The sequence below is a fragment of the Cladophialophora immunda genome, assembly GCF_000835495.1.
Source record: "Cladophialophora immunda strain CBS 83496 unplaced genomic scaffold supercont1.6, whole genome shotgun sequence".
In the NCBI taxonomy this organism is placed as follows: domain Eukaryota; kingdom Fungi; phylum Ascomycota; class Eurotiomycetes; order Chaetothyriales; family Herpotrichiellaceae; genus Cladophialophora; species Cladophialophora immunda.
The window spans coordinates 442,678-466,955 of NW_015622546.1; the positions used below are offsets into that span (position 1 = coordinate 442,678).

The 24,278-nt window shown below is 52.8% G+C and overlaps 3 protein-coding genes across 3 annotated transcripts; 1 reads left to right on the plus strand and 2 right to left on the minus strand.

Moving 5' to 3' along the window:
* Window positions 1-11,833: 11,833 nt before the first annotated feature.
* PV07_09808 (uncharacterized protein) lies at window positions 11,834-13,651 on the minus strand (the record flags this gene model as incomplete). Its single annotated transcript, XM_016397098.1, has 3 exons — window positions 11,834-12,127; window positions 12,185-12,712; window positions 12,761-13,651. 3 exons carry the CDS (start codon window positions 13,649-13,651, stop codon window positions 11,834-11,836), a joined length of 1,713 nt encoding a protein of 570 aa, XP_016244289.1.
* Window positions 13,652-18,733: 5,082 nt separating this feature from the next.
* Window positions 18,734-21,077, plus strand: PV07_09809 (uncharacterized protein). Its single transcript, XM_016397099.1, has 8 exons — window positions 18,734-18,889; window positions 18,962-19,092; window positions 19,157-19,246; window positions 19,312-19,371; window positions 19,451-19,815; window positions 19,936-20,225; window positions 20,297-20,422; window positions 20,486-21,077. The coding sequence occupies exons 1-8, from the start codon at window positions 18,785-18,787 to the stop codon at window positions 21,047-21,049; spliced, it is 1,731 nt and encodes a 576-aa protein (XP_016244290.1). The 5' UTR covers window positions 18,734-18,784; the 3' UTR covers window positions 21,050-21,077.
* Window positions 21,078-22,906: 1,829 nt separating this feature from the next.
* Window positions 22,907-24,093, minus strand: PV07_09810 (uncharacterized protein; the record flags this gene model as incomplete). Its single annotated transcript, XM_016397100.1, has 3 exons — window positions 22,907-23,130; window positions 23,246-23,347; window positions 23,520-24,093. The coding sequence occupies 3 exons, from the start codon at window positions 24,091-24,093 to the stop codon at window positions 22,907-22,909; spliced, it is 900 nt and encodes a 299-aa protein (XP_016244291.1).
* Window positions 24,094-24,278: the final 185 nt, after the last annotated feature.

A 24,278-nucleotide genomic window follows, 5' to 3' on the forward strand; every position in this document is an offset into this window, starting at 1 on the left:
GTCTAAGTAAGCGACATGGCATCTCACCCGAGCAGATATGTCGGCGTAGACCTAGGGCCATCGATCAACCCGGTGCGATTCTCCTCCTAAGCAGAATTTCAAAGGACTTTACTCACCCGATGGTCGGGATTGGGACCCAGATTGTGGTGGATCATCGCCCTTTTGGTCTGCATGGCCATGGGAGTCGCACCGACAATGTGTATCACGGGCACCTGTTCAGTATATGCGCCTGCAATACCGTTGATGGCGCTTAACTCTCCCACACCATGCGTGGTCACCACTCCGTGGATGTTAGTTGGTTTGTGCTTCCTATATCTCACGTGCAATACTCACACACTCCTGGCACCCCTTTGACACGGGCATACCCATCAGCGGCGTACGCTGCATTCATTTCGTTGGCATTACCAACTTTTGATCATGTCAGCTGGGATTCAAAGTTGACAAGGCTGTGGCAATCGAGTTCGTACCCCAGACCAGTCCGGGGACTTCTTTGAGGTAATCAAGCAGCTCGAGATTCATGTCTCCGGGCACTCCCATAATATGTCCGACTCCAAGTTGACGTATCCTGGGCACGACTGTCAGCTGGAAACCCGACGGGGAGGGTAGAAGTCTAACCGCATCCATAGATATTTTGCCAAAGGGACTTTGCCTTCCATTGTCAGCCGAATGTGATTCTAGGACGAGTATTTGTGAACGGTTTCCTTGGATCACTGAAACACTCTAGATTTCAGCCGGATGTCCGACTTTATAAGCCGCGATATCCTCTCGTACCAGATGAGTTCAAGGCCGAGTGTTTCACTCCAGTGATCACAGTACAAGTTCCCGATGGACTCGGCCGAGTCGGAATCATATGCCCCAGAGCTCACCAAGCAGATTCTGCTCTGAGTGTCCAGAAAGATTTGATGGCTTGCAGACGCTTTTCCAGGACCCGCTTCAGTCAATTGCGTATTCCTACGAAAGGCAGAAGATCTGCAGATGTGGCTGGATTGGGACCGAAACTCCAACACTACGATTTGGTTTCATTTTCACAATGTCTCGTCATAGACTCATAGTGTCATCGGCCATATCTAACGATCCTTCAGATCGTCTACATATTCTAGGGACCTCGACCCTGTTGGGCCTCGCACAATGACGCATCTCTTTAAGACCAATCTCCGCTCTCCTGAAAACCAGCCAGTGGCTGGCTCAAGACCTGCTCAATCGTCCATGTCCGGTGACTCCAGCCTTTGGGGACGTTGGTGTTGACGAACTCCGTGCCATGAACGACATGATCGTAGGCTTTCCAGTAGTTCTCGTTGGCGTAAGCTTCTGGATCGTGCATTACAATCCAATCACCATGTTTCTGCTCGATCGCGGACGGATCTTTGGCAATGGATGCCCAGTCTGTGCGATGGATCATTTCGCGGTTTAAGAAGCCCTTCAACTGATGGCACGATACACGCTCAAACCTCGGAGAATGTCAGCCCCGCCGTCGTGATGGCCTTTATAAGCTGGTGGGCACTTACCGCAGTTTCTGCTGGACTTTGGTTGAGATCGCAAGGTTCTTCTTGCCTCCGATCTCCAGACATGCCGCCAGCGATGTCGCATCCTCTACCGCTTGTGTGGCTCCCCCTCCCGAAGTCGGGAGGAATGAATGGGCAGCATCGCCTATTTGAACCACACGACCACCGGGCGACGTCCACTCCGGCTGCGGGTCACGCCAGAGCAATTTCCAGTCTATGATACTATTTTCTGGGGCGGCTTTGACGAAACCTTTGATCTGCTCACTCCATCCTGGAGTTCCTTCCATCACTTGGAGAACATGTTGCGGACTCAACGATGCTGTCCACGAGTCGGTAGCTGAGCCGTCGTCCTAGCTCACAGATTAGCAAATGGCCGTCGGGGCAGGTCTCACGGCTTATATCACTCTGTGGGTGTAAGAAAAAGTTGCCAGGTCCTTGGACGTGAATGCCGTGAAATGGGTGTCTTCACTGCAAAGCCTCGTTAAATCTCCTGTTTCCGCCCACCGATCCATACTCACCCGATATAGAAATCCCATCGGGGCTTGTCGCCATATGTCGAGAAAGTCTTGTGCAGCTCGGGATCTGCAAAGACTCGATCCACAGGGAACGCAGCCCGATACATGGAGAATCCGCTGCTTCGGGCTTTGGTTTTCTTGCCGGTCACGACTTTGTAGGACATGGAGCCAACTCCATCAGCCGCAACGACGATGTCGGCCACAAATTTCTGACCATCTTCGGTCACTACTCCACCAATGCCGGCTTCTTTGTCTTCAAAGTACTCGACCACTGTTTTGTTAAAGCGCACAGATATCCCGCAACGCTGGACTTCTGACAGAAATGTCTGATATATCTGCGGTCGAGAGTGCATAAAAGAAAACCTGACACGGCGTGTGTCGTTGAGATCTGGGTCAAGTTGTCCCATATTTGCTGGTATCGGGCCAAAGATATGTTCTCCAGAATGCCTCACGTATGAAATCAGCGCGTCGTATCCGTACTTGTTGTGCTCGACTGCGATTTGTGGCCAGTAATTGAAGACGCCGAGGCAGCTGGGTGCGAGAGAGACCGTATCACCTTGCAATGTCAATGTGAGTAAAGGTCATGAATACAGAGATTGTCTGTCCGAGTGACTTGCCTGTCAGGATTTGCCCATCTGATTTTTCCAGTACCTCGACGTCAAACCCTCGACGGCAGCATTCCAACGCTGCGACCAACCCGGATATACCGGCTCCAACGATCAAGATATTCGCATTTTGAGACGGAAGCCTCGATGGAAGTGGGAGCTTCGAAGGGTCTCTAGGCCGTGGAGTCGAGTCCATCTCTCTCTTTCAGTCGTCACTGTTTCAATTCTGAACACAGAATACCACAAATACGGTTGATCTTAAAAGCCTTCATATGCGTTACCAACTCCTGACGAAAACATAGACCAGGCTCCCTCAACCTCAGTCGGTTCATGGAAGCTTTACGTTCCGGTGCAAGGCGAGTTGAGCAACACTGCGTCAACTCTCTTCTCCCACCCATCACTCTTCCGTTTCGGCTTTCAACACGGTCGAGAGAAACTTGCTGACAAATTCGCCGACTTCGTTCATCAATTCACTCAGTTCTTGAAGCCAAAAGTGATCAGGGAGTAGGCTGTGGTCTAAAAGTCTAGCGCATGTTCAAGGGTTGCCCAAGACATCGTATCCGGGGTGAAATTCGGGCCCGAAATCATCCTCCCGGTTACAAAGGTTTCTTACGAGGTCTAGCCCAGAGGGATCTCCTGTGGACTGAGGTAGAAACACTTTAGAAGACCCTCATAGAGACATGAGCTCCTTCGACGTCTCAAGAACATTGTTGTTCCCACTTTGAACTACCAGCAAATATGGCAGTCGAATTAAACATGACTGACGAGAAACATAGAGACGAAACCGCGGTGGAGCTGGAGTATGCAGATGCCAAAGAGTCTCCGCCTGAAGGGCCAGTTGCAAGACCCGAAGGGAAAATATACCTCACGACGTCGGCGGCTCAGACGAATAGTCTCAAATTTGCCAAAGATGGCCACACCATTCTTGTGCCACAGCCATCGGACGATCCTAACGATCCTTTGAACTGGACTTCTTTCAAGAAACACACGCTCCTCATCATTGTTTCTTTGTCCGCCTTTTTGCCAGAATACGGCAGTTCGATTGGCGCAGTGACGTTACTGCCACAGGCACAGTTCGTCCAAAATCTTCAGATACAAGTTACGCAGCTGACCGCTTCATCTCAGGGAATGGCATTTGACCCCGGACCATGTCAACCACTCTCAAGCAGGCAATGTCTTCATGCTTGGAGTGGGTGGCCTATTCTCCATTGTATGCTCGGCATACTTCGGTCGCCTCCCTGTCCTTTTCTGGATGCTCTGCATGGCCTTTGGAACGGCTATCTGGTGCGCTGCCGCAGTCACGTTTGAATCCTTCATGGCAGCCAGGATTCTCAATGGCTTCTTTTCTGCCGTCAGTCAGTCTGGGGCGACCATCCTCATCAATGACTTGTTCTTTTTCCACGAAAAGGCGTCAGTATTTGCATGGCCTGCGTCGATATTCATCTGTAACTAACAATGCCTAGGCGGAAAATTGGCATATGGGTCTGTTTTGTCATCCTTGCTCCCTCTATGGGGCCAATGCTCGGAGCATTCATGCTCACAACTCAACGGTGGACCGTGCCTTACTGGGTCTTGTCCAGTATCACTGGACTGTGTCTTGTTCTGGTCATTGTTTTCGGAGAGGAAACATACTATGATCGACGACTGAAGGTGGAGGAGCAACCAGCGAAGAGGAGTCGACTGCTACGCTTGGTCGGCGTTGAGCAGTTCCGGTCCAGACGCTTACGAAACACCGTGCGAGAGACTATCAGACGTCCAGCACGAGTTTTAATCCTTCCAACTGTGTTCATATCGGTCATCTACGCCGGAATCACGTTCGCCTGGCAGATTGGGATCAACACCACGGCGGCAATCTTCCTCACTCCGCTCTATCACTTCAGCATCCTCCAAGTTGGTTATTTTTACTTTGCACCTGCGATCGGTGCAGTCTTGGGCGAAGCGGCAGGCTATTTCGTGCATGACTTCATCGCGAAACGCTACGAAAAGAGCCACAGTGGCTATTTCCATCCCGAGGCTCGACTTCGAGGAGTTTGGGTAGCAACGCCATTCCTCGTTGCTGGCTTGGTGCTCATCGGATACGCCTTCCAGGACCGTCTCCACTACCTGGTTGCGGCAGCCGGGTGGCTTCTGTTCAATATGGGCGCCATGACGTCGGTCGTGAGCATCAATGCCTATTGTCTGGACTCGTACCCAGAAGCTTCGGGCGAGGCTGCGGCGTGGCTCAATGTGGGCCGAACAGTCGGCGGCTTCATCATCTCCTACGAGCAGGTGAGCTGGGCAACAAGTGAAGGAACAAAGACGAGCTTCGGTATTCAAGCTGGTATCTGCACCTTTGGACTCGTTCTGGCGGTCTTTCTCCAGGTATACGGCCAGAGACTGAGGAAATGGTCCGGAAGTTTGAATTTCAAAACGGTGTGAAAGAACAAGGCATGCTGGCAGTCTGATGGCTGTGAGCCACCCAGAAGAACAGCAGGGGTGGACATACTCTAAGCTTCAACTGGGCCCTGCGTTGGAAAGCCAGAGAGGAGGGCACGATTGTAGCAGCAGTAAAGACGATTGGGTTGCCGAAGAACGTAGCCAATGATCTAGTGGCAGAAAAGAATACTCTATCCAAAGTGCGAGCCTAACATTTTCAAGCAGATTCGCAATCATGGCCAATCGTTAACTCGAATTCAAACATTCCATAGGAATCTCAAGCGCGGTCCACAAGTGGCCTGGACGTATTTCAGTCTAAACCCCGACTGTAGAAGCATTCCGGATACACTCTGTATCCGGCAAGGTTCCCAAGGTCCACGGCGAGGGTCGAAAATAGCCCATGGAAAGGAACCGTGTCGAACTGCCGCGTCTGAGGATTCGGGAGCGAAATCGATATTGATTCCCCCCCCCCCCCCCCCAAGATCGGCAGCACCTCCAAAATATCCAACATCGATATTTTGATTCAACCATGGCCACACGACTGAGAATACCGTGGACAAGACTGATACGCTTCATCAGCGCCGAGGACGACCAGATCTATTTTGGCGATGCACTCGTGCCCGACGCCGATTTCGACATCGGTGACCCGTCGAACCATGCGGCGTTGACGGCAAGAGTCGTCACGGGCGACCCGTTGCTCCCGACCTGCCGGGTCACCGACCGTGTGCTCCACGTCAAAAAGCTGCTCGGCCCGTTGACGTACAAAATGGTCCCTAGCATTCGATGTATCGGGGGAAACTACATCAGTCACCGTACGAAGAGGCCCTTTCTCGTTGACCCAGGAACCGCCTTGGAGTAGAATCTACGCTGACCTGGTGTGGATAGTCCGAGAACTGGGCATCGAGCCCCCCAATTATCCCGCCATGTTTTCCAAGACGTCCAATGCCCTCGCGGGCTACGGGGATGACGTCGAGCTCGCGACGATCATCCAGGACGACCAGGCCGACTATGAGGGCGAGCTGGCTTTAGTCATCGCCAAAGACGCGAAGAACGTCTCTCAGGAACACGCCATGGACTACGTGCTTGGGTACACGAGCGCAAACGACGTCTCTGCAAGGTCTCAAGTCTTCTATTTACCATGAAAAACCCGGTGACACAAGCTGACGTCTGAATCTTACAGGAAGTGGCAAATGGACCCGACTCTCGTGGGCACGTTCCCTCCTCCCCAGATGACCTACGGCAAGAGCTTCGATGGATTCTGCCCTGTTGGGCCTTGCATTGTGTCTGCAGATGTAAGTGCCAAACCAAAGTCTCAAAAAGACTCTCTGTGAAGAAGCTTTGAATTCAAGCACTATCTGACTACTCGGATTTACCAGGTTCTCAAGGACCCTCACGCCCTCGCCCTGCGCACCAAGGTCAACGGCGAGCTTCGCCAGCAGAGCAACACGGCGGAGCTCCACTTCAAAATCCCCGCCTTGATCGAGTTTCTGAGCCGGGGGACGACTTTACACGCGGGCAGCATCGTCCTCACCGGGACGCCTGGCGGGGTGGGTTTCACGATGAAGCCGCCTCGGTATCTCAAGGACGGAGACACGGTGGAGATTTACTTTGACAAAGTCGGGACGCTCAGACATGGTGTCACTCATGCAAAGTAGAGATACTGGGACAGATAGAACTCGTACACAACAACTCGCAAGCTGGGAGAATGAGTCATTTCGGTCGAAACGGCAACCTTTTCTTGGGCGACAAGGATCAATTGTCCAAGTTGGGCCATTTGTAAAATTCCACCTTGGGAGACTCTCGTGTATTGCGAATATGGGGACACCGTTTCGAGCCCTGTTTCAAACCGAACTTTCTTCGAGACGACCTCCTGCCAGTTCGCTTGCTACTGCACCCTCGCCGACGGCATGGGACGCCAGTGCGTGCTCCCGCCCCCGGGGGATCATGACTCTCTCGTACGCCTGTAGGACCGAGTCCACCGAGGACGAATTGCGAACCCCGTCGATGATGGCCTTGGCCAGATCACACGCATCCATCAGAGCCGTATTCGCACCCATGCCGCGGAATGGAAGCTAAGAGTCGTCAGATAGCAAAACAAGAAGGGACACGTGTTGTCGAGCCAAGCCCGAGGCTCAATCGACAGGATTCTTAACGTACCATTGAATGCGCAGCGTCGCCCATGAGAGTGACGTTGCCGCGAGGAAGGAGTTGGTCAGGAAGTACCGTCTCGGCCAGCTTGATTGGCGGGCGCTGGATGCCCTCGAGCGGCGTGCGTCGTATATTGTCGACTAAGAAGCCCGGGAGGTCTTTGACCACCGACAGCGACTTCTGGAGGAGTTCCTCCGCACTGGCCGAGGACGCCCAGAGGTCGTCCTTTGCGAAATCGCGGCTGCGGTACGACACATTCCAGTTGAACAGGGCGTCGCCGTCGTCGCAGTGCTCGATGAGCAGGAAGTAGAACTTGCACGTGTCCGTCCCGAGGAGAATGCCGCACGACGAATGTTCGAGGATGGGCCGCCACTGCTCCACGGTGAGCCGGACGACGCCGTGGATCACGATGAAGTTGGTTTGTATCAGCGGGCTGCGCTCGAGCAGCTGTCTTCGGACGGTGGATCGAGCTCCGTCCGCGGCGACCAGGAGCGTGCCACGGGCGGTGGTGCCGTCTTTGAAGAGGAGCGTCACGCCGTCCGAGTCCTCCGTGTAGCCGGTAACGTGCTTGCCCGTCTGGAGGTTCGTGTGCGGCGTCAAGAGGTTGCGGATCTTCTCGCGCGGGACGAAGAACATCCTGTCTTGTTCCTCGAAGCTCTTGGATCCGGTCACCCCGACGACCTCGTGGGTAGTCCCATCCATCACGGTGAACGCGTCCAGTCTCCGGAGCGCATAGTTTGGGCTCAGCGTGGCGAATCCCGCGATATTAGGGGGCAAGAGTCTTTCCAGCTCGTCCAGGCATCTATTTGGTGTCAGTCCAAACTGCTTCTGCCAGAGACTGAGACTGTTCACTCACTTGTCGAGCCCCACGGACCAGCCTTGAGGGCGTGACACGTCGCGTTCAAAAATCTCAAAGTTGACCCCTTCCTTTCGGAGCATTTGTGCCAGCGCGAGACCCGAGGGTCCAGCACCAGCAATGAGGATCTTCGAGTCCTTCCCCAGTACAGCCATATTGCAGCGCAGCTCCAGTTTCTCAATCTAGGAAACGTCCCGAGTGTTTGAGAAGGCGTAGGGTTGTCATGTCATCTTATACATCGAATTTTGCCGACTGTGTACTTGCAAGTTGGTCTCTTGGAAAGAGGCTTGAAGGAGCAATAGAACATCTCTCACACCGCGCCGTGGACATGGTAGTCGACACACGACCTTGACCACTGCTAGAGGCGCTAGGAAGTGAGGATGCTAAAAGCGGATCCTTTTGGGGCGGAAAAGCCATAACCAGCTAGCGTGGCTTGATCTGACATCCTCACTTGATTTCTATTGGCCATGAGTGTGCGAAGTGGAGATGGGGAAGCAGATCCACAAACCCGTTGCTTGTATGCAATCTTTGTTCTGGCTGAACCGGTTGGCCATCCTAATGAGCTCGGCTCGCGTTCTCGGCAAATGAAGCTGACGTTATTATCAGCGTGCCCTCCACAAATGTGACACGTGTGCGAGAGTTTCGTGCAAGACCGAGCCGGGCAATCGGTGCCAACAGAGACTGTTCTGTGGAGCATTGGGTGTAGGTCTGCAAGAGGCGAGCATTTGCGAGTCTACAGACCACGGTTTAGCATAATCGTTCGGTTTTTCTGATTCTAATCATCTAAGCCCTCATTTCGGGCTAGTCGATTGGATTGCTCCCTCTCAACTGGGGCCGCTGAAAACGATTTTCTTGCATGATCTATGAACCCAACGCCTGGTCTGGTTAGTTGATGGATTTCCCTGCTTTCAAGAAGGAACTCAAAGCCAAGATTGAAGGCATGGCAGTGCGGGAGCGTGATATCGGCTTAAGGAACTTCAGATGCTCGTAGTTGTGGATGGTATCGAGAAGGGGCCTTGGGATATCCCGTTCTTGAATTCCGGCGGTATCCCGCGTTCTTGGACTGCGCCAATTCTTCTCATGTTTTGTCACCGCCAGGCACTTTTCCGAGTGCTGTTACACTAATTTATTTCCGCTCTGCTGTGTACAGAAGCAGTGAAGCCGTAATGATCATGTGTGGGCTTTTGATTCGAGCATCCGCAAGTAAAGGCGGTGGAAACCCGACGAGCTAAAGTCTCCACGAAGCGCAACTCGAGCGACCGCCAGAGGTCATTTTTAGCACACGAATGCTTCTGGCTGGAGAGGCCGAGCTCAAAAATATGTATTTTGTGAGAAGTCGTGAAGCAATGAAGCCGTTCGACAAATCACGCACACCGTCTCTCTCGTTCTTCCCCACAAAAGCACATTGTCTATCCCCAGGCTGTGGGGGCTAGGTTGTTGGAGAGTGGGTCGATCCCATACAAAATTCGGCCCCGAATTTTAAGGTCCGAGTCTTAGCTGAGTTGGGGGTATTGACGATCGCTCGATGGAGTCGAGTCAAGGTCCATGCCCTTCTCGGGGCAAATACTGACCGGAGACACATTCTGGACGTTGTCGATGCTGATGCTGTTACAGGGACAGTGAAAACCAGGAGAGACATAAGGTACAACTGGTACATAGTCCAGTTATCTTTAGCAGGTGCCAGTTCAACATTTGCACACAAAGTAAAGCTTCGTAACTATGCAATTGCACCAACCTTTCGAGTTTTCAACCGGGACGGTTTGTCTCCTATTCGCATTACTCCTGGTGGTCTGGCGACTGGTGCTGGTCATCACAAGGATCTGGTTCTCGCCGTTGCGTAACATACCCGGACCACGGCTCGCAGCCGCGACAAGCCTCTGGTTGTACGTTGAGGACAACAGGCCAACAATCGTGAAGACCATTCGACGACTTCACTCACAGTATGGTGAGTTTGGTTGTGATTCTGAAACTGGAACGTAGAGAACCGGTTCTGCTAAAGCCGTGGCGTCCTGCAGGGCCTATTGTCCGCATCGCTCCCAACCATGTCAGTATCAAGGACGCGGACATATATCTGAAAACGATATATCAACAAGCGTCCAATTTCAACAAGGTGAAACACGTCTTTGGGCCTGAATTTTCGTGCAGCATGGCTAAGACCATCTGATCAGGATCCCGCATTTTATGACACATTTGCCAACGAAGACATCAACGTCTTCACCGTCTCAAGTTCTGTTGAACATGGATACCATCGGCGACTCCTCAGCGGCGGTTTCGCTCGCAAGAAAGTCCTGGAGTTCGAGCCGGAGATTTGGAAGCTTGCAACAAGGCTGACGACCCTGTTGGACGACGACTATGTCTCTGGGAGGCTGGTGGATCTGACGAAGCTGTTTCGCTCATTCGCTCTTGATGTTGTCTCGCGTTTCTCTTTTGGAGAGAGCTATGGAGCTTTATCGAGACCGGACCTTGATGAACCATTGCTAGACGCTTTTGATAAATTCGGTCGGGCCAGTTTCTTGGTGCGTCTCGATTGATTGGTCTGGAAGATGACTGCATCCATGCTAACCCTCCTCCTCTCCAGCTGATGAATTTCCCAACGATCAGGAAGTTGCTACAACCGATCATGATAAGACTACCCGGGCGAGTCTTCCAAGCGATCCCCAGCATGACCGGTGTAAGAAAAGCCACTCCACTTGAAACCAGAGAATGACTAATGTTTTTGTCCATGAAAGCGTGTAATGAATTCGCTCGATAGGTTGGACAATATTGAGAAAGGCGGATTTCTTCCTGTGCTTGTCTCGGTAAAGGAAGCAGGCTTACGACAGAACACGCAACTGTCAAAACAATACCTCGCTGCAAACGGCATAGGGAGCATTGTGGCGGGCACTGATACGACCGGCTTCACTTTGGCGGTGGGGATCTGGTCGATCTTCATGAATGACAAGATCCGTCAGCGTCTGCACTCCGATCTGAAGCACATGTGGCATGACAGACAGGTTCACCCTGGGTTGCGCGATCTTGAGGCTATGCCGTACCTGCAGGCTTGTGTGCGCGAATCGTTGCGGCTAGCAACACCAATTCGTGGCAGGCTACCACGCCTGGTGCCATCTGAAGGCATGAGATTCAAGGTCCAAACGACCGGGGAAAAGGAACATTATCTTCCAGGTGGAACAAGCGTGTCGTCTTCAGTCTACCTGATGCATTACGACGAGTCGGTGTACGACGACCCCGAGACTTTTGACCCTGAGAGATGGCTAGTAAAAGATCCAGAGCTGCTGCATCGGCGAGAGCGTCAGCTGGTGCCGTTTTCATCTGGATCAAGGATCTGCATTGGTCTCAATATTGCCCTGGCGGAGCTCTACCTGTGCATCGCGACTGTCATCAGATGGTATAAAGCCAAGGATGTGCTGGACCGTAAGCTCGTCACGGAGGAGCAGTTCACGGCCTTGGTCCCTGGGGGGCTGAGGGCTATTTTGGCCCGGGCCGATGATTGAAGTTCGTACGAAGGTCTTCTGAATGAAGTATTTTGATTGGCAAGGATTGATGATATGGCCATATCCCATCTTGCACAATACAAGTTGAGCCAGATGCACAAAGAGTCGCTGTTTGATAGGGTGTAAAAACTATTGACGCAGTGTCCGTTGCAAGATTGTAACACCAAGTCCGCTTGATTTCTGTTCTTCCTGGCTTCCTTGGTGAAGACGTCGGCGGTTAGGCATTCTGAAAGACCGGCAATGTCTACTGGGAGACTCAGATCGTAACCACCAAAGGCAGGCCACTGATTTAAAACCTTTCTTATTGCACCCCAAGCTCGAGCAACGTCTGGGCTCGAGTGCGTTGTTCTGATACCGGCCGGTTGGCCAATTCCGATTTGATATAATTTACGTCGTATCCGTGGTGGAATATATCAGTGTACCAGCTCCATGATGTCAAATTCGGGTTGGTTTTGAGAATATACCAACACTCAATCACATCGAGGGCCAATGAGAAGGTCCTTTCAGATAGATCGGCGTTTGCGGTACAAGTCAGCGACTTGTCGATTGAATAAGTCGCCTGTCCCATTCGAAGCATCCGAATCTCGATTGGATTCTGTGGATTGAGTGTTAGACTTGAGATGCAAGGAAACATTTCCACATCCACACGTACTAGCATTGCTTTGGCAGTCAATAACAGTAGCCAGTCAATGTGTCGAGAAGTCTCGCAGTGCCAAAGAAAATTGATTTCCACCGCTCGCACTCGTTCGTTGACGATGGATCCCAGGTCGCATGGATGCTTAGAACCCGGTTCACTGGTCTTGAGATGTGGCAAGGCGGCTTCAAGCCGAGTGAGTTCAACGACAACAAGAAAATAAGACATCTCGGTGAATGACGTCCTGGGAACGGGAAGCTGCTGCATAGTTGGGCTCAGGTCGATGTCATTTAGGTTCAGAGGAAGCGCAACCTGCTGCGAGTGCAGAGTAGTACTTGGAGCCCAGCCGCGTTTCGCAGCGCCGTGATAATCAAGAACATATAATGCCCACCAGCAACGAAGAAAGATCTGTGTTTCAAGCAGCGACAGGTTTTCGTGGTGGCTGTCACCATTTTCTGGGAGCAGGAGGCGCGCTTCTGACACGGCCCTGTCAAACAAAGCCGTATCTGCTTGAACATCACCCCCGAGCCGCCGAAAGAGGCAGATCTAAACATCAAATTGAGTCCAATAAACCCATCAAGTTTGTTGACTTACCACGTGAAGAACAAGGGCTTGCAGGACATGTAAAGACGGCTTCTGGCGCGACGCCGCCTCCCCCAAAGCACGCTCCATCCTTTGCTTGTAGAAGAAAGCAAGCATGTCCTTTCTTAGCTGGAATCGAGTTTCAACCTCGCCAGCGGAAAGCACATCGACCGCTGCATAACAAATGCTGAACACAAGCGCTTGTATGCAGGAATCGACCGCTGAGGAGTGAGATGTTGCAAGCAGAATCTGTTCCGAGAAGGACGGACAATGGATTAGTTTAATCACGGGATCAATGTGGCTTCTGTAGATGTGCCACAGCTCGAATACTTGAGACCGGAGCAACCAAGAGTTCAAAGGCGCGGTGGAAGGCAGCTCCGAGCATATAGTTACCGCATGCTCTGGATCAATATGAGTAGTCAAGCTTGGCCCAGAAAAGTTGGGGCATTCTGCGACGGTATATTCTTCACTCAGAAGGCGAGATCTTTCAGGGTACTTAAAGGACGATACAGAATGCGTTGATGCGACGACAGATTTCGGACTCGATGATCCCCGGACTTCGTTCTGATATTCCTGCACGTCCACAATAAGCCCCAAGTCGGGTGAAGCGGCGGAATGGGGCGACGTGTTCAGGGCTGCATTGGCGGCATCCTCCAACTCGTTACATTTTTGTGCCATTGTTTTGACCAAATCTTCCAGTTCTCTCTCTCGGTGAGACTTTCTCTTCTTGTATGGTCCCCTCGGCATCCGCCGTTTCAGGATTTGCTCGCTCGGGGGATATCGGCATGAAATTTGGGTCTTGGAGCATGCGGTACAGCTTCCAGGGCGACGATCACATTTGATCTTCCGTGCGTGACAGGAGCTGCAGGCAGCCCGCGGCAGCTTTGGGACCTGCCCCGACATGAGGGCGAACCCACAAGGACAGAGCGTGTGCTTGGGGCTGTGTGGTGGTGGTAGAGTCAAGAACAACAAATCCAAGCGCGTATTACAGGTCCGGTTGAGGTTCGAAGACATGTGGTGGTGCAGAAGTCTGGGGATTTGGTAGAAATCGTGGGGAAATTGATGGTGGGGAATGTATAGGTGGACTAATGCCGGCGAGCATTGCCGAGCAGGGATGATCTAACGCGAGGCAACCCCGCGGGATATTAGTTCAATGGCACATGCCTATCAAGTCGACTTTCTTGACCTGTCGGGATCAAGAGAAAGTGCTGAGTACGAGGGGAGGAGGGTAGACATCCGTACGCCGAGCCTTTGTCTCTTGCTGGAAACTGCGCCACGTCAGACTTGAGGCTGGATGGAGGTTGAAGCCTGCACACACACACGCAGCCACTCCGTATCAATTGACTTCGCACCTGATGATCTAGCCCTGAGACCACCATTTCGTTGACTATGGATGGGAAGATTGTCTCAGAACCTGCAACGTTGACGCCACAAACTGTCATATGGAAAGACTGACCTATAGACCATAGTAGACTACCAGCTTCCCTGGGCTACAAGATGGGATGCGCTAGACGTGAGAGGCGATGAGGATAATAAGTGTGATTGATCTCAAGGAGCTATACGTGATGTCTGACAAAGAAGAGAAAGAATTTCCTGCAGACTGCCCGAGGCTTCAGGCATCAAAGTCGCGTGAAAGCAGGCAGCCTGGCACCCACGCGTAACCCCGTGATTTGGAAGGTGTTGGTTTTCATTCACATGGTTTGGGTCTTCACCACCTTAGTTAACAAAGACAGTTGCGACTTGGCGAGAGCTCGACCAGTTTTCCCAATTTTTCATTGATATTTCAGAACACCTTCTCTGTACCTCTCAACCGCACAACGAGCGCGAGACGACACACGGCCGTTCTTTGAATCCGATACCATGCCTACAAGACGAAAACGGACACAGCCTCCAATGCCTAAACCCCGAAGACAGAGAAAGAGGGGGAGAGCAGTGGCGGTGGAGACACCGGAATTGGTAGAGAAAAAGGTACGAATTCCTGTCTCCCTTGCCCCTCGAAATGGCCGTGCTATGGTTCGATGTCGTGTTAATTTCAATTCATGCAGGACCTGTTCGAGCGCCTCCCTCTAGAATGCTGCAACATTATCTTGACTTGTCTGTCCATCCCTGATCTCGGTCGATTCGCTATGGTCTGTGCGTCCTGGAAGCGGCTGGTCACCACGTGGATATCATCTTTCGGCCTCGCGGTCCACTTTCCCTATGCTGAGAGCTCATGGAACGCGGCTGATGACGCGCTGGCTCTTCGCACATTCAAACGTCTGAGTATGGAGAGGGCCTTGTCCAAAGCCAGCGTGCTTGTCTGACTAACACCGCACAATCTCAGCTTTTCAAGAGCGCGCTCTGCAGAGGGGTGAGGCTACATCAGCGCGACGGTTTCCCAATGCCTACCATTTCACCACAGCAGGAGATTTTGCAGCATGGGCCGAAAAGAAAGACACATTGATCAACTACCAACGTCTAAAAGAAGGGACCAAGACAATGACTTTGGATCTCGGATGGGTGGGAGAGGCGAATCGCGTGATATCGCTCGAGGGAATGGACCTCAACTCAGATGGATTCCTCCTGGTGAGGCTCCATTCTGGTGCCAGCATCTACGCTCCAGAGGACCTGACTTTGCCTCACACATACCGGTAAGGAGGAAAAAATCCCTTGAGAAAAGTAAATTGCTCATACATTTAGGGATTTTGTCTACTCTCTAGTAGCCCGCGAGATCGTCTGGAAGATGGACTCCACAGATATTGGCGCTGAGGAGTGGCCCCAGTACACCCCTCTTTGCATCGGGAAAGATCGAGTGTATTTGGCCTACCGAACTTCGAATAAAGCCTACGATCTGGTGGCCGAAGACTTCCGAACTGGCACCCGTCTATATCGGACAACGGTCATGGATAGCATCTTTGCCTCTGACCGCGCCTATATGCCCTGGCGATCCCTTGAGTTGATCCAACTCGGAAGCGATGAATTCATGATTCAGTTCGACTGCAAGCGGCTGCTGTCCAGATCAAGGTGCATGGTGGATAATTTTGCCATCATCAACGGAGCCGACGGTCGTATCCAAACGATTGCCTGTCCCGGTCTTGGAAAATGCAATCGTGCATTTGCCAACGCGAGGACAAATTCCATTGCCTTGGTGGAAGGTCCGGTGTTCCCCTATGCTCAAGAGATGGTTGTTCAGAAATTATCCCAACGGCCAGACAAAACCTTCTTGCGCACCGCAGTCCATGTGGTGTCTATGCCTCCGCTTCACCGCGACGCTCGCTTCGTCATGCATCCATTTTCATTTCATGCCTTTTCTATCCAAGAAGGCGACGCGGGCCCCCAGGCCGTGACTCTGACACATGATTACGACGTCCAAACGTGCTCCAAGATGCACAGGATCATCTCACGATGCGAACCCGAAGTGGTGGTCGACTGGTACCGCTGCATTGTCCCGGGCCGGCCCACGACCTTGCCTCCGCGAAATCCAAACAGGGGTGGCCGACGAACATTGGGGTTTCGCGTGAAACCGCGCGATGCATCGAGTCTCACCGTGCTGGATGATGGACGCCTTCTGTTTGAATACGAAACTCCTCTTCCCGGGATTCCAATCAGGATTTCCAGAACTACTCAGTGGGATACCGACATGTATCTGTTCTCTTTTGCGCCAAAATCGTATCGACACGACCTAGTTCCGGAAGCCGAAGGTGAAGGCGAAGGCGAAGGCGAATGAGGCTTGTTGCGGCTTCCGTCGGATGCACCATTATAGAAAGCAGTCGAATTCCAGCAGAGCCGCTTTCGAAGGAAGTCACGGTTTATCTCTTTGTTCTGAGTTACTTTTCTTGACAGTTCTCCGACCTCCTCAGATTCGGATGGTCGCTGTGGGACAATGGAGGGAGTGTATTCGTCTAACAGGGGGGTATGGTATTGGGTATCAACGAGCCTGCCCCCAATTCGCTTCCCCGGAGGTCTTGTTCTCGAGGATAAGAGACAGACAGCTTGTTTTTCAAATGCAAAATGCAGGAGGTGGTCAAGGGGACTCTCGTGACCCTCGTTCATAAGCAATTCAATCATCCTAGAACCAATGTGGCCGAGCCGTTGGCTATTAAGGTCATTTTAACTTAGAAGGCCATTCCTCCTATCCACTTAGATACAGTAGTGTTCGTATCCCTGCGGAAAATATTGGGCTACCCTTGATCTGGCGGCCATCTCGTCATCATTTAAGCACAATACCTGGCTATACCAGACGAAAGCGTTTTACTCTATGCCGGACTGTGTGCCACTGATTTCTAAAGAAGCCTTGCGCTCCCTAACTCACCTCGAGATCCTTTTTCGCCCATAGGCCCTGAAGGCGCTCGATACGACGTGCGTCTCGCTTCGTTGTGGGCGCTAGATCTAGCTCTCCAGAACAACTGTTCCACGAAACCCGGTCTCCACAGCCCTGCGAGGGAATCGGCCGGGTCCAGCCTGGTGATGCATGCTGCCATAGTCTTTGTGCGAATGGGTCCCGACCGGGTGATAGTTTCTGCTTAGTAGATCGCCTCATAATTGTTACAATTGTATAGTAGAGATATCGGTTCGCGAGGTAAACAATGGTGTACTGGTGCCAAGAAAAAAAGTGCCAAATGCGCTGAACAGGAGATACGCACATCAACGAGGAAGAGCCGACCCCGGCTACGTCGTTGACAGAAAACGAATACGAGAAGCTGAAGACGACGCGGGAGGTGATGAAGAACGCGTTTAAGAACATCGGCCTGAACAAGCAGCGGTTCGTGGAGACTTTGGCAGCAGTTTGACCCAGCGACGCAGAAGATTGAAAACAGTCGCTTCCCGATGGATAAGTTGTCGGCCGTGGCGGAGATGGCGCGGAATCTGATCAAGAAGCACTAACTAGGAGCTCTGGAAGGCCTGGGGCGGAAGGGCGATGTAGGTAGGCAGCTGGCCGTGAAGGACTCGCAGAAGGATGATAGCCACGCAAGGCTGACTTAGTTGGCGGGGTTGGAGGTCATGCCTCCTCCAAGGCTCCAAAAGTTCCGTGTCTTCCTATAGCGCCTCGTTGGGTAGAAATCATTCCTGATATTGTGCGTGGATTGTGCTGGGGTACGGAGATGGTTGCTTTATCGACAGCGGCATACCTACGAGGCACTTGTACAGTCGCCATTAAACGGGCTAAGTAAGAAACCTAGCCTGCGAGGCACACCGTATGCCAATATAACATCGAGCGATTCTGGGAACCAGAGGCAGGACCGGACGGGCGGGCGGAAGGCGACACGTATGGGGAGCACCTATAATCTGTAGGTTAATGTATTATTGACTTGCCACGTACCAAGTAGATCTTGCAACAGTAGCCCATCGCACCTTGAGCCCATCGGCCTCTCGCTCTTGGGAGGAGCGGAATCCCGCCTCCTCCTCCAGCCCGCCAACTGGCTCGCTTACATCCGAAGCCCAAGCGACTAACGCCAGCCCCGGCTCTTGGTTTTCCGTAAGTGGCTTCGAAACAGACTGACCTAGACTTCGGTCTCCAAATCAGGAAGAAGGTTCGAATGCGGGAGCAATGCATGCCAAGCAATGAAGGTTCTTGTTTCAGAGAGACGACCAAGCACGGCTCGACGAGTGGTGTTTTTCTTTCCATGTGGCCTGATTGATCATCGTGGCCAGCTGCACCTCCGTCCACAGCTCGCGTGAAGCTGCCGACAGTGGCCAGCTGGCGGGCTCGTCGATGTACTTGGTACATACTTGTACTTCGTATCTCCATCAACTTAGTAGACTTTTCATCACCAGTCCATCGACGCCATCACCGAGTGGTGCTGTACCGAGCAGTTAGCTCGTATCGAGTGGTCGCATGGACCAGGAATCATGCGATCATCAATCCAATTCTCATGATTTCCTAAATATGCCTCTTATTGGTATTAGGTGGTGAGAGTGTGCCCGTTGTCCGAGTGGGTGTTGTCGGGTCGAGAGAGGAATAAGTATGGCACTCAAGGCCGCCATGATGGCCTCGGTCAGGCGAATACTCGATTGCGAAGATCTGGGATTCCCTGTTTCATTTGATCGCTCGACGACATGAAATCTTTCTTGATTTTCGTGGCTCTCGTGTTTTGCAGCTTTGCGGGTGCTGCTACAGGTGCAGAAGTATGCCGCGTTGACCCCGACACCAAATCCGATTTCGTACGTTCCCGTCCGCGTTGAAAAAGGCACAGGATGAGACAGCGGTGACCGGAACTGACATACATTGTATAGCAAATTATCGACAAAAACACCGGCGTGCCGCTGGTCAATGACAAAGGCGTGCTCAAGGTTGCCAGCAAGCCGGTTAACCTCAGTGTCGCTGGCACATTTCATTTCGAAAAGATAAAGGGAGCACCTCCTCGGTCGGTTGACTTCTCGCTTCAACTGAATCCAGGAGAAGGTGTACTGACTGGGCCGCGTGGCAAGGGTTTATGACTTGATTTACGCCGCGAAAGGGTCTTCTCCCCTGTATCTGGCGCTGACGAAGTCCGGAAAGGTGCTGCTCGAGAAGGCAAGGTTTGTGCACCAGACGGCCAAACAAACCCGAGGAGGGCTTCGGTGGCTAATCAATACCCTACCAGTTCCGCGGGCCAGAAATATGTCAGTCCTCCGGGGGGCAAGGGAGAAGCCTACATAACATCGTGAGTGATATGGGCAGCGTGCAGCGTATTTGAGGCTCGACGGCCACCAGCAACACTCACTAACCCCCCAGCTGTCCAGAATCTGGACTGCCCAGTGCGATGGATCCATGAATGCAGGCACCGTCAAGAATGGAACAATCCAGTTCCATGTGTCGAACGGGCAGGTTGTGGCAGGCAGCGCGCCTACCAAACGTTTCCAGTTCAGCAAACTCAACTGGGCGCTGGTCACTCCCCTTGCTTTCAATATTCTCAATATCAAGGAGGATGTACAGCCATTCAAGGACGAGCCACGATGTCCCCAGGCGGATTTGACGCCTGCTCTGCGGGCTGGTGCGCGTGAGGCCGGCGTCAATGGCTGTGGGTCGGGCTGGGTGAAGACCTGTCTCAAGTTTCCGCCCGATCTGGACTTCAAGTCTTGTTGTGACGACCATGACCGCTGTTACGGTAAGTTCGAGGCCCTCGAATCGATGATAGCTTCGAGCTCCCCAAACACCCCCCCCCCCCCCGGGAGGCGGCAACCCAAGTATGGTCCTGAGGCTGATGAGACGTTTGGCGTTTCTGCAGATGACTGCAGTCAAGGCTGGGTCGCGTGCAATGTCAAGTTCGGGAACTGCATGGTCAATCAATGCAAGACACTCTATCCCGATTCCATGTTCGACAGGTTCCGATGCGAGGCCCTGGCCGCGACCTATTTCGACTTTGTTTCCAGCTCCACGGGCCGCGATGCGTTCCACGAAGCAACGAATGACAGATGCATCTGTAAATGTCCTGATCCAGATAAGACATATTGCTCCTCGAATGGTTGCGTGGATGTGCAGACAGACTCATCCAACTGCGGTGCTTGCGGCCTCACGGTAAGTTAGACGTTGCAGTCTCTCCCCGCTCTGCGTCGATCCCCCGAGCTGATACCATCGCCCTGGCAAAGTGTACCAACGGCCTCCCTTGCGTGGACGGCGAGTGCGCGTGTCCTGCTGCGACCCCTGACTGGTGCTCCAGTGGCTGCGTCGATTTCCAGACAGACACAAGCAACTGTGGAGAGTGCGGCAACGTGGTAAGTCATCCGACAAGCGAAGGAATTCCACAAGGTGTCCGAGTCTCACTTCAAGGTCTGTAGTGCGCGAACAAGTGCGTGAACGGCACTTGCACAACCACGACGACAACCAAGCCCCATACCACGACGACTCCGGCACCGGTCGCCAGCTCAACCCTTAAACCGTGGGTCTTCAAGCTGACGACTAACAGCAATGGCAATGTCTACCAGGAGGAGCCCGCTCATCTCTATTCCGAGTCCGACACATACCTCCTCCAATCCAACGGGCATCTCACTGTCAACACCGCCTGCCTCACCGTCTTCTCCACCGGCGAATCAGACCGATGGCTTGACGTGGGGACGGACGGTGGCAACGCTCTTGCCAGCGGAGACCCATTCTACTTCGGCTATGGTCAGGGCGCCAAGGAGGATTCATGTTGCTTGACATACTTTTCAGGTGAAGAATGCAACAAAGCCACGGACAAGTTTGTCACGGTGTGTGGCGCTGGGGAGGGCAAGCTCAAGTTCCAGGCTCCATCGTGGTACGTGAGAAACTGCACTCTGGGATTCCAACCCTCAGGGGCCAGCACCACAAGCTCCAGATATCTGTATGGATCCGGAGGTGATGTGACGAGTACGGCAAGTTGAGAAGCTCGATAGAAAACAGCAAATCGTGATCGAAATCTAACTGTGTTCTCGAACGTCTGTTGGTTTCTTTCCTAGATGAACCAACTGGACCGCCTGCTTCGTATTTAATGGCCTTGGTCCCAGTCCGAGCCGGGACACATCATGTCTCCCTCTCGACCATGTGGGAATTTTCGAGGCTCCCTTGGTGTCAGCGAAGCCGCGCCAGTTTCGGTTCATTCTCCCGAGAGGTAAGCACCGATGATATTGTCGCGTGTTATTTCAGTCCCAGTATCCCGTTTTCTTACCGGCTCATTATCCATTACGGACGGTCGGCAGCCTCGCACTGGACACAGGGTGTTGTCCCAGAGGGTAACGGCACTCGGCGCGCGAGCCTAGACAGTCGGCCAGCCACGTCTTCAGTTGCTGGAAGCTTGATTCGGACCACGTCTCGGTGCAGGTGGGCGCCACATGATGAAACGAGGCTCCATCTGGGCGTATTAGTCAGAGCGATGAGTTTGTCGCCGCAGTGCTCGTTTCGACAGAACGCCACTTTTGCCTAGTTTGACATGGATGTACAACTCTGCCAGGATTGGTGTAGCCGCGTCTTGAAAAGAACGTGGAAGGTGTGCTTATCTTGCGTCGAGCCGATGTCGACCGAGATGACGGATTTCTGGAATTCCTCTTCCTCTATGAGTGATTTCAAATGTTCAGATTCTCTTTCGATGCCTTGTAATTGCTATTGAACACACGTGGCACGACTGGAAGCTTTCCCTCCATTTCGCGAGTGAGTGGAACTCGGTTCTGACGACGAGTGTTCCGTTGCGGTACAGATCAAGGGCTAAGGAGTAGATGTTCTGGCAGAGCTTAGAAATCTCGTTGAACTTGACGGTGCTGGCCATGGCCGTTGCCGCTTCGGAGGAGTGGCTTCACGACGTGTGAGAGTGGAGGAGAGAGAAATCATGCAATCTGCACTGTGCACACTCGATGCGGCATGGCTCAGCCCCGACTGGCTCTGGGCGGTGATCAAGTACGGAGTAGACAGTTAATCCTTTAGGTGCTGCTCGACGAGTGCCAAGATTTCACTAGGTCCAACACAATACTGTTTTTCAAGCTAGAAAAATTCAATTCGTTCAATCCGCCCAGCGGTCCAAAAAGAAAGACTCAAAGAGACCCAAAAAAATGATGCGGCCACTGTGGATCGAACACAGGACCTTCAGATAAACTGAACCGAAGTTGTACTTCAGTCCTAGAAGCTGTTAGGTGGTGAATGACTGTGGTTGTAGATTTATTACGTACTGACGCTCTCCCAGCTGCTGTTGCGTTAGAATTCGGTTTGCGGAAGAGGTACATCGGTTTTGTCTCACCTGAGCTATAGCCGCGATCCCATTTGTTGAAGGAAAATGCGAAGATCTTACTTATAAGCGCAACACTTTGTGGCTCTCCCCCACTGTATCTCACGTGACCGGGGCTTCCTACCTCGTGGGCAGTCGCTTCAAAGTGCCAGTCAAAGGATCCATCACGCTAGGCGAGTACTTGGTGGCGCTGATGGTGATCTCTGGTTTGCAGTCACCCACTGCAACACCCGTCGAGAGAGATGCGAAGGAACCCATCTTGCAGCTCAACTGATGCGAGGGGTGGAGAGTCATGGATGTAATCATTGAACTTCTCAATTGGTCGCGGTTTATTATGTGACACAAAATGCTTTACAGGCACGTGACTACGGCATATACTGCACTAATAGCGAAATGATCGACCGTACCACGCGTTCTCTTGAACTGCGCTACATGTCTATCTTGAACTCCGTCTCATGACTGCGCATCGATCAGTGCCTTCCTTCCGGGTCGGTAACAAATCCTCAATGTCGACACATTGCTAGACTCATAAGCCATCCTCGACGCAATGGCACCGCTCTCGCGACACGTCCATAAAATGGTCCCGCGCCTGCGGATCCCTGACCGACCCGTCGTAGATGTCCCTCTGCACCCAGCACCACTGCTTCCTCAGCCACCCGACGAAGCCGCCCTCCAAGTGCTCACACACGTCATTCATGCACTGCAGAAGCGCGTCGTTGCACGAGGGGAGGTCGTCTGTCGGACAGTCGCCTGCCACCCGAGGGGGAGAGATAACCAGTCAGCACTGAGATCACGGATAGACAAAGTATGGAACACAATGGGACAAGGATGACGTATTTTTTTTCGAGGTATGAAGAAAACTCACCAACACAGATGTCATGGTCGATGCAGCACTGTCCGAACATCCCGCTTCCGGCTTCCATATTAGAGAAGAGGCCGATTCCGCACCCGTATGGCTTAAATTCGCCTGCGCCTGAGTTAGTTACCGCGTGTTGACCGTGGGGGCACCGTCGCACGTTCCTGTCCGGTCCGTTGTGCCGTGACATCTGGGCGGCGACGTCTCTGGTAGCGAACGCTGCAGCTGGTGAGCCTCCTGATGTACTGGACGGCGCGGCCTTGGGTTGGTCATCCCGGCTTACTATGATTGCGACTGTGGCTTGGGCGGAGATCATCGACTATCTCGCCAATTCGTGAGCTGGAGAGGGCTTCCGCCAACATCCCCAACTCATCTGCAGGTCGGTTGACGCTATCACCATCATCGCGACTGTGGCTCGGGCGGAGATCATCGACTATCTCGCCGAGTTGTGAGCCGGTGAAGGCGTCCGCTAACATCTCCAGCTGATGCACTGGTCGGTGGACGGGATGGTGCTCCGGCGACACCGACGATGTAGCCGACGCGGTTGGTAAAGATGGGGTCGTCATCGCAGGACCAACAAGTGGGAATTCCTCTCCCAACCCAGGTTCAGGCGTGTCGGTGGCACGCTCTTCCCTTACAACCAGTGTCACCCATGGTACACCATGACGGGTACCACTCCTCGCCACAGACCCGGCCGTTGAGGTCGGCACGCTCGCTGGTCTGACGACCATGGAGGCCGTCACGGTGGTGAACCGTCCCTGGGCCTGGACCGGGGCCAGTGCGCTCAGGGGAGCCCCCGTGACCAAGGACAGCAAAGCGAGAGTGGCGAGGACGAAGACGTAAAACGAGGCACGCATTTTGAGGGGCGTCGAGAACGGGTTTTGGGCAGGAGTCGTGCTTATCAAAAGTGGGACTGTGGATGTGTATAGTAGTAGGCGGTAAAGTTGAGAAAATCTGAAGAGGGCGGTCGATAGGATGTGCTGAGTAGTGCGAGACACGAACCCAGAGAGAGGCAGTAGCTCTTTCTTATACCCTGATCCCC